At 39.4% G+C, this 10,023-nt stretch overlaps 2 protein-coding genes across 3 annotated transcripts; one reads left to right on the forward strand and one right to left on the reverse strand.

Moving 5' to 3' along the window:
- The first annotated feature begins 164 nt into the window (after positions 1 to 164).
- On the forward strand, positions 165 to 5,604 carry LOC103827828 (protein OSB3, chloroplastic/mitochondrial). 2 transcript variants are annotated; one of them, XM_009103390.3, is made up of 12 exons: positions 165 to 726; positions 799 to 937; positions 1,084 to 1,192; positions 1,353 to 1,517; positions 1,677 to 1,789; positions 1,875 to 2,022; positions 2,088 to 2,152; positions 2,244 to 2,409; positions 2,501 to 2,565; positions 2,640 to 2,805; positions 2,899 to 2,963; positions 3,086 to 5,557. In XM_009103390.3, the coding sequence occupies exons 1-12, from the start codon at positions 398 to 400 to the stop codon at positions 3,209 to 3,211; spliced, it is 1,656 nt and encodes a 551-aa protein (XP_009101638.1). In that variant the 5' UTR covers positions 165 to 397; the 3' UTR covers positions 3,212 to 5,557. The 2 variants fall into 2 exon arrangements, with proteins under 2 accessions (XP_009101638.1, XP_009101639.1); XM_009103391.3 differs by lacking the exons at positions 2,244 to 2,409; positions 2,501 to 2,565 and having other exon boundaries at positions 3,086 to 5,604.
- Positions 5,605 to 6,593: 989 nt separating this feature from the next.
- Positions 6,594 to 9,958, reverse strand: LOC103827829 (multiple organellar RNA editing factor 4, mitochondrial). Its single transcript, XM_009103392.3, has 5 exons — positions 9,191 to 9,958; positions 9,001 to 9,098; positions 8,862 to 8,927; positions 7,168 to 8,780; positions 6,594 to 7,045 (listed from the first exon to the last, which is right to left on the reverse strand). The coding sequence occupies exons 1-5, from the start codon at positions 9,544 to 9,546 to the stop codon at positions 7,034 to 7,036; spliced, it is 2,145 nt and encodes a 714-aa protein (XP_009101640.1). The 5' UTR covers positions 9,547 to 9,958; the 3' UTR covers positions 6,594 to 7,033.
- Between the last annotated feature and the right edge of the window lie 65 nt (positions 9,959 to 10,023).

A 10,023-nucleotide genomic window follows, 5' to 3' on the forward strand; every position in this document is an offset into this window, starting at 1 on the left:
GATCGAAACAGACTTGTATGCCTTTTCTTGCAGTCTGTTTTTATTTCTTATTCCAAATGTCATTCGCCAGTTGTTGTAAAAAACCAAAAAAAAAAAAATTAAATTTCGCGAGTGACATTTGGAATAAGAAAGAAAATGAGAACAACACGACTCCAAATTCGAAAATGGCCCAATAATCTAAATTGGCCTCTGGATCTAAAAATGTTAAAAGGCTTACGAGAATTAAATAATAACAATATCAGCTCGCAATTAAATTACATTTATGATCGAAGTAAGAATAAACTTTCCAATTTGGTTTCCCTTAAACCCCCTTGGCGCCGATAACTAGGGCTTTTCATCTTCTCTCCGGCCACACTTTCAGCGAACCTCGGAGACGTCACCAGATTCGTATGAAACCATGTATTTGGTTTCTCGGACGTTGACAAGAGCTCTCTGCTCCTCACTTCACCACTCGAGAGCTGCCAAACTCCCTACTCGAAAATGGGCGATCTCTCACCAAATCCGCTTATACACAGCCATCCGCGCGGCGGAATCATCGGAGGATGTTACGGCGGAGAAAGAGTTGGCTCGGCCGACGGTGATTGAGTACAAACCGGAAATAGCGAAACAGGTTAACCTAACCGGGTTCGTGGATCAACCGGTTCAATTTAAGTGTTACTCCGACGGAAAGTCCTGGGCTGGGACGGTTATCTCTCAACGCTCCGGTTTAAAATCATCTGATTTCTGGTAATTTTTTTTTTGTGAGTGTTGATGAATTGAAGTTGAGATTTTTTATTTATTTATTTTATTTATTTGCAGGATTCCGATTATATTCGAAGGTGAATTAGCTAAAATAGCAGCTCACCATGTAAAGAAAGATGATCGGATTCATATCTCCGGGAAGCTCTTTATAGATTCACCTCCTGCCACTGTCACCTATCCTCAATCCAATGTCCAGGTGAATTTTCAAAATAAAAACAAGAACTTGAGTCTAGATTCTTATTAGTGGTGACTAGATTCTTTAGTCTCCTTTGTCATCCCTTTTATATGTATAGTTGCTTGGTTTCATAATAATAACGTATGAAGGTTGTTTCTTTATAACAGATTATGGTTCAGAATCTCAACTTTGTAGAGGGTGCGATCCCACCCCAAATAGAAGAAATGAGCTTCCCACCATCTGATATAGAAGAACTCAGCACCAAGAAACAGACTTGTATGCCTTTTCTCCAGTCCTTTTTATGATGTTGTTTTGCTTGAACTTGTTATAGTCCTTTTGTTGCTTTAAAGTGGTGGTGGGTCTTGAACAAGTCAAGCTTTTCGATACAATGTTCGAGTTAACAGGTTTGATTATATTGTGTTTTTTTTGTTTTCAGCAAGAACAATGAAGGTTCAAGTCATGGTTGAAGAAAGCTCTGATGATTTGAAGCATCTACTTCAAAATCCTAAAGAGTTGTTGGATTTGGTAAACGCACCTGAGGCAGAAGAAATCAGCATCCCATTGCCTGAATTAGAAGAACTCAGCACCAAGAAGCAGCCTGGTATGTCTTTATGACGTTTTGTTATACTTAACGTTACTTCTTTGTTGCTTTCAACTTGTAGATACATACTGATCGACTCTCTTATGAGCTACCTTTGTTTTTTCTCATGATTCTTTTTTTTATTGTATGTTCAACTAACAGTTTGATTCTTTTTTTCAGCAAGATCTAAGAAGGTTATAGTCTTGGATGAAGGGACCTCTAATCCTTGGAATCATCTACTTGAAAATCCTAAAGAGTGGTTGGACTATCGTGGGAGTAAAGCCAGCGGATTGGTAAACACACTTGATTTGGATTCATTTCTGCCTCAGTCATGATATTCGATAAGATCTTTTCGTTTATTGATATTCTTCTGCGCAGGTGAAACCTAAACATCCTGACTTTAAGGGCAAGGTTGGTGGTGGTCTTTCTCTGTGGCTTAACGATGCTCCGGATTGGGTTTTACAAAAACTCAATGAGCTTGAGTTTGATGTTTTTCTCCCTAAAGGAAAATTGAAACAACTTAAAGGTAGTCAGGTATGTGGCATTTTGTTACGATCTCGTTCTCCTCAAACGATCTGTCCTGCAATATAGGTGAGGAATTTTGGAAGGACTTGGTTCAGAACCCCGATAAATGGTATGACAACAGATCAAGAAAGGTAACATATATGAAGACACTAGTCTCTGCACATATCCCCCTCATGTTTATTTTCAGACCTTTCCCGGTAATGTTTTTAAAACTACGTGTAGACAAACATGAAAGCCCCTGACTTCAAGCATAAAGAGAGTGGTGAGGCACTGTGGATGACTGACTCTCCTACTTGGGTATTGTCAAAATTGCCGCCTCTAAAGAAGAATCAAGAACAACCTCTCATGCCTAATACTATCTCAACGCCAACATCCAAACAAGTTAAAAGTAAACTTCTCCTTTTTATCAAGTCTTAGGCAGCTATGTAACATGTTGTTACTGTCTCGTTTTACTATAACGACATTGTCTTGAGATGCAGGAGAGGAATCTTGGAAGGACTTGGTTCAGAACCCTGATAAATGGTATGACAACAGATCAAGAAAGGTAACATATTTGAAGACACTAGTCTCTAATGTTCATTTTGACATTCCCCAATAATGTTTTTGAACCAAGCGTAGACAAACGCTAAAGCCCCTGACTTTAAGCATAAAGAGAGTGGTGAAGCACTGTGGATGACCGACTCTCCTACTTGGGTACTGTCAAAGTTACCACCTCTAAAGACGAATCAAGAACAACCTCTAATGGCCAATACAGTCTCCCAGCCAACATTGAAAAAACAGAAAAGTAAGTTCTCATTTAACCAAGTCTTAGGCAGCAGCTATTTGGCGCTTACTTACTGTCTCAGTTTTGTAAAATAAGCTGTCTTAATATATGTAGGAGAGGAGCTTTGGAAGGACTTGGTTCAGAATCCAGACAAATGGTGGGACAACAGATTAAAAAGGGTAATCAATAATAAACTTTGTTGCTCGTGGCATCTTAGAAACCTTGAAGATCTCGTCTCTTCCCATTTCGCTTCTTTGTGTTCATTTTCTACTCTCATTAACATTTTGGAAACTACGTGTAGACAAACGCGAAAGCTCCTGATTTCAAGCATAAGGAGAATGGTGAAGCTCTGTGGTTGGACAATTCTCCAACTTGGGTATTGTCAAAGTTACCACCACTAAATGAAGAAATACCAGACCGGACCTAAGTTCGTTTTGCATCCTTATTGAAACATACCCCCATGTTGATTTTGGTGACCCACGATGTAAAAAGGGTGTTTGACTTTTATTTCTACATATTTAAATATGAACATCATGATTTGGGCCATTTTGGGCTCATTTTTTCTTAGTTTTTTAATGAATTATTCAGTAACAAAAAAAAATTGATTAATTCCATTTTTTGAAACAAATAATGTGGACAACAAAAACTAGAGATTAATGTAAGGGTCGCTCAACAAAAAAATCGAGTTAGCATTTCAAGTTCAGAAAATTGATATTTTGATAATTTATGATTTACATAAAATAGGAGAAACCCAACAATGTAGCTTTTTGGTAGAGAATCGGCGCCAGAGACGACGAAAACTTAAGTATATTTTTTACCATGCAAGCTAATACTTAAGTATATTTTTTACTACTGTGGACCCGCCCATATGAGATTAATCTCGCAAACTCCAAAGGAACCCAACGGCTACTTTTTTGAAAATGGGCTAAACCCAACGGCTACTTCTCCGTTTGTAACGGCTCTCTGCTTTCAAAATTTCATTATATAATCTGAGGGAGAGTGAGAGAACTTTTCTTCACATCAAAGTAGCTACATAACATTGCTCTGGTCTCTCCCCGAGCCCGATGAAATTTAGATCTTTCCCTCTCCTTTGCCAGAACCATGGATTCTTCGGCGACGGCTAGTGAAGTAAACGGCGAGTCCGATGAGTTTTTAGCTCTTTCCCTCGAGCGGTGAGGTAACATTCTCCACTCTTCTTTTTTTTTTTTTAACAGAATTTATAAAACCATGAATTTTAAAATAGTATACAAACTGTTTTTTTTTTTTGTGTCAAAGATCTTTGTTTGCAAAATTTTAAAGGTTTTTAGGGGAAATTATTGATTACTTTTGATTGAGAATGGAAAAAACTTATGTGTAATTTGTGAAAAAAAAAATAGAACATGTCTCCGGTCCGAGATTGTTAGAGATGGTTATGTTTCATTTGTCTTGACGCTTAAGATCACTTAGTTAGTCTTTATCAAATCTTGTAATAAATTGTTTCCCCTTGCGTATTTTCACATTATAAGTTTTTGGGGAAAATTCTATATTACTTTATTGATAATGAGGAAAAACTTATGTGTAATTTGTGAAAACAAATAGAACAGTCATCCTGTCAATCCCTCATTGATCGTTAGAGATTGATATGTTTTATTTGCGACACTTATGATCACTTAGTTATTTTTCTAATCGATCTTGAAATAAAAGAGTTATCCCTCTCGTATTTTCCACAATGTCTCATTTGCTTTCTTGTTTTCTATCTTTAAATACATACCTTCTTACTTTTTTGTTTTTTTTTGTTTTTTTGATGATTCTTTTGCTTGTTTTTGAATTTCTTGTTGTGTTTCTCTGCTTTGATAATTGGTGGAGGAGATGAGAAGTCTGCGAGTGGGAAAGATGCAACAGAGAGAGATACATGCAGCGATCATCTTCCACGGACATTCCGATATGCCAGACAGTGTGTGATCCGAAAAGATGTGTACGTTGTTGATTCAAAGGCTGTTTTGTTTGTGTGAAGATAAGAACTTGATGAGCAAGTCTTAGCAATATTCAAATGCTAACCAAAGAAGAACTCAGGTTAAAGTAAGGTTTACTTGGGGTTGAGTTAGCAGACTTTGGACCACAAAGAGAAGGCTGTTTGGCGTTTGGCCTTATCACAATTGTAAGGGAGAAGTCTTTTGGCGTTTTGTAGCTGCACAAGACCAAGGTTGCTTCATCCATAAATAGAAGCATTGGTCCAGAGAGAGAAAGTAGAGTAGAAGCGAGAGTGTTGAGCACACAAGAAGCACTGTAAGGGTGAGAGAAACAAGCTGTAAAGGCGTAAGCCTTGGGTAGTTTCTAAGGGGTTTTACAGAGTGGTTTCCTTAGCAGAATCACTTGTAACCTCTTGTAATCCCTTTGTTCTAGTGGATTCCGAGCATAGTCTCGGAGAGATGTAGCGACCCTCGTTAATGGGCGTGAACTCGTTAAATGTCTGTGTGTTCTCCTTCTCTTCTCTCTCACACTCTCTTATCCAAAGTCCTCTCTCTCTGTTTCATTCATCTCAACATAAATCTGTTCTGTATCTGTAAGTTAACACAAACATCACTGTGAACTTATTTCTTATGTAAAGTCTTTTGTCTGTTGAAGGAAAATCCTAACAGTTTGTTTGTGTCTCGGAATATCAGTCTCACTCATCTCGAGTATTGTTATATTCTATCTTGTGTCTTCTTAGTCTGTTGTGTTTCATCAGTTTATATGTAAATCCCCTTCGTTCCCAAACTTGTAAACTCTGTTTCTCAAATTGCCTTTGTTTAGATTTTGCTCTTGAGTTTCTTGAAAGATGAAATAAATTTTTTAAAGTAAGTTATATCTTGTTTAGTTTATCTTTGCTTCGAATCAATCAAAGTCAACTTGTACATGAAGCTCTGATCAGGCTTTGTTGTTCTTGCATCTTCACCTCTCTATGCATCTTTTTCATATACTCGATAACAGACACTGATAATGGATTCATTACCTCACTACTTTACACATGAGAACTTGTTGGATGAAAATGGTTCATTGCTTTAGTACCAACGGCTCTATGAAGAGTCTTGAGACAAAAATTTGAATCTAGACAAGGTTAAAACCCACAGCTTTATGAAGTTTCTTTAGACAGAGACAATACTTCTTACCCACGGCTTTATGAAATTTCTTTGTGAATCTAAAACAAGATGTATTGACTCGATACTCACAGCTTAAAAAAGGTCTTCGCACAAAGACAATATTTGGACTTGTTGGGATTGAATGGAGAATACAATCAACGACTTATCAGAGAAGTCAGTCTTTCGGCAAAGACTGTATATCTAGGCGAAAGAAGATATCTATGGATCAGACGACCAACAAGTCAACAACTTACAATTAATCATTTAGACAGAGAAAGACTATGAATGGATAAAACAACTTACATCAAGTCATTGCCTGTGAAATCGTATGCATTACCTCTCACTACCTGCAGCTGAGACAAAGTCTTTAGACTAAAACACAACTTGTTAGAAAAATCCTTACCACAATGACTTTGAATTGAGACAGGCTCTTTACTTTTACTACTACCCATTTCTTATGTAAAGTCTTGAGACAAAGACAAAGACTGCGAATACCCACGCTGATGAAATGTATATATAGTACACACGGTATTATGAATATCCTACCAGTTCCAAATCAGTAGCTCTCGTGCTTGGGGCCACATGTAACCCCAGTCCAGTTGCAGAGGACGACAACTCTTTTTTCTACAGAAGCTTGAGACTTCAACTGGAGCAAAACTTGCACTACTTTTCACGTATGTATGTTTCAAGTAAAAGAAAGGGACGAACTAATTGCAAAATGCCTCTTTGCCTTGTGATGAATGATATAATGTAACTTAAAAAATGAAAATACAAGTAGTCAACTGTATAAAAGGACAAAAACCCATGTCACTAGTCTTTAGACTCTTTACTGTCTTTAACACGTACGTACATCATGTGCTTGTAAAGAGACAAAACAGAAGCTGAGACCTAACTAAGTTCAAAATGCCGAGTAATGCTCGACGGCCACAGAAAAACAGCTGCTAGCTGGGTTGTGAACATGAACTTATTTTACTCAGGTCCCCCAAAATCATCACTAGTGGTTGGTTATACCCGTGTAGCCTAAGACCAGCCTGCAGATACCACTGTAGTTAATTGTACAAAACAGAACTTCTCATTGATGGCCAACTCTAATCAGAAAGATTCATGCTCGGCTGCCAATTTCATCATTCCTCTCTTCAGATAGATCTTAATCAATGCGGAATCTGAAACAAAGGGAACCATCGAATAAACATATATACATAACAATAATTGAGACAAGGACAATTCTGCTTTATAGAGTTTTAAGACAAGAAATCTGTATAAACGCTTATGTTCAAGAACTTACTTTGCCGGTTTCAATTGGGTCTTTAGGATTACTGTTGTTGCTCCAATCACCTGCTACATTTCTTTGATTCTCCTGTCGAAATGTTTGATTCTGTCCTTGTCCAGAAAACCCTGCGGATCCATGTGTATTAGTAATACCATAGCTTCCTCCACTTTGCAGATTGTAATTCCCTTCCCCCTTTTGGTTATAGTTCACCGGAACCCCTTGGTTGAAGTTTGCAGATGTCCCTTGACCGGAACTGCTTGGTGTTCCTTGGTGTGGAGGCACCGATGCTCCTTGGCTGTGACTATAACTCGCTTGATATGAAGGCATTTTTGCAAATCCTTGACCTTGCCATTGTCCATGATTTGGTGTGCCTTGGCCTTGATTATAACTCCCCTGATACAAAAGCATTCCACATCCTGGACATTGCCATTGTCCAGGGAATGGAGTTCCTTGACCTTGATTGTAACTCAACTGATATTGGGGCATTTGATTTCCAAACTGTGGAGGACCATAGTTTACACCATTAGGTGGACTGTAATTCCACTGACCTCCTTGGTTGTAATTTTGATGTGGCCCTTGGAGAAAGTTACAATGTGGTGGCCCTTGGTTGTAGTTCACAAACGCCCATTGACCATTATTTCCTGGTGTTCCATGGTTGTAGTTTACTTGGTATGGAGGCACCTGAGCTCCATGGCCTTGGCCGTAACCAATCTGATATGAAGGTATTTGACCTCCTTGCCCTTGTCCTGACATTGGAGTTCCCTGGCCTTGGTTGTAACTCCCTTGATATGGAGACAATAACTGACCTCCTCCTTGACCTTGCCCGTGTCCAAATCCTGGACTTCCTGCTCCTTGTGAAGGACCATAGTTTCCACCACTTTGCAGAGTGTTATTCCCTCTGCCCATTTGGTTGTAATTTTCATGTGTCCCTTGGCTAAAGTTTCCTTGTGGTGGCCCTTGGTTGTAGTTCGCCACTGCTCCTTGACCGTAACTGCTTGGTGATCCTTGATATGGAGGCGCCTGAGCTCCCTGTCCTTGGCTATAACCCATATGATAGGAGGGTGCTTGACTTCCCTGACCTTGCCCTGACATTGGTGTTCCCTGGCCTTGGTTATAACTCCTTTGAGATGAAGGCGTTTGACTTTCTTGATCTTGCACTTTTCCTACGAACGGAGTTCCTTGGCCTTGATTGAAACTCCCTTGAAACGAAGGTATCTGATTACCTTGAACCTGCCTTTGTCCTAAGGTGGGATTTCCTTGATCTCGATTGAAACTCCACTGAAATGAAGGCCCTTGTCTTGAGGTTGACACTTCACCTCGACCTTTCCATTGTCTTGGGGTCGGTCGCCATTGTATTGGAGTCAAAGTTCCTTGGTTTTGTTTGAAACTCCTCTCTTGCTCTGGAGGCATTCGACTTTCTTGATCTTGCTTGAAAAATCTCTGCTCTGGAGGCTTTTCACTTTCCTGATCTAGCACTTGTCCTGAGGTTAGCTCCTGATCTGGCTGCTTTTGAGCTTCCTGAGATTTATCTTCTTCCGAAGCACTCTCCTTCTCTAAAGAATCAAATCCTTCTTTAGTGGGGACAGGAACTGGACCAGGTGTAATCACACCATCCTCGTATTTGTCTCCTGAAAATTGAAAACACAGAGCTTAATAATTACAAACCAATACTCCACAACGTTACAGACTCTAGAAACCAAACAACTCACCTCCATACACCTTGTTCTCAACATCAACATAAGAATCAGGAATAATATACTGAACCCCAGGCAAATCTGTTTCATAAAAACACCAATCAAATCAAAGATCAAATCCAGTCCATTCTAATGCTTCTCTCCTAATCATTACCTCTAAACTTCTCAACTTCTCCTATAGACATAGTCGCTTGAAAGCCTTGGTAACTAGTTGTGCAAATTGCATATATCTTCTTCTTAGCTTCTTCCAAGCTGAACAAAACACACACACACAAAGCAATCAACTTTTAACAAACATCTTACAAAAAAAAACTGAAACTTTCTTGTGATTCAGAGATTCGAACCTTAGACCAAGCCCTTTAGCGCAGGTCTGCTCGAAGATGGAGATCATTTCTTCTCTAGACGGAGGATTCTCCTTTGGGAAGTCCATTGTGATTAGCCAATGGTTGAAGTCGCATCCTTCGTTATCTGGCGTGAACGAGTCTTCTCCGGTGTAAGGATCGTACTGATACTGTGTCGTTGAGAGCAATCTCGCCGGAGATTGAGTAAGCTCCGTTGGTTGCTTCACCGCCAGGGTTTGCCGTAACAGAGACGATACGTGAGGGAAATGGGAGGCGCGAGTTGGAGTGAAGGATCGATGGAAAGAGGAAGGTAAGGCGAGGAGAACTCGCCGGAGACGGTGGGAGAGCATGGCGGCCATTGATGCCGATGAGTTTCCTCTACACGGTGATGGGTTTAGGGCTTTCGTGTGTGTTTTTATTATTTGTTATTTAGTCTAAGACCCTTACATTTTCCAGGTATTATGAAAAATGACCCAACATTTCATAATTATCAATTTAACCACATTTATTGGGCCTAGAGCTACACAGTAACAGTCGCAAGCACTTGTATCATGAGATGAGAGGGATATATAAGGATAATAATAAACTCACGCAATGATGAGCCCAAGAGTGGTTTTTGCTGATCTCATATGAATCCTGTCCTACCACGCTTTTCCTCAACGTCTTTAGACATCTGATTAGTTGTTGTGTCCTGGTTCAAGTTACCAGCTTTGTCATCTTCTTGATCTTGCTACATTTCTTGTTTAGCCAAGGCATATTGTAGTGTTTCCACTTGGCCTTTCTTCTAAGGAAGTTTCTGTGATGAGGAGACATCCTAAAAGATATCAGGTTGGAGG

Source organism: Brassica rapa, chromosome A06 (genome assembly GCF_000309985.2).
Source record: "Brassica rapa cultivar Chiifu-401-42 chromosome A06, CAAS_Brap_v3.01, whole genome shotgun sequence".
In the NCBI taxonomy this organism is placed as follows: Eukaryota; Viridiplantae; Streptophyta; class Magnoliopsida; order Brassicales; family Brassicaceae; genus Brassica; species Brassica rapa.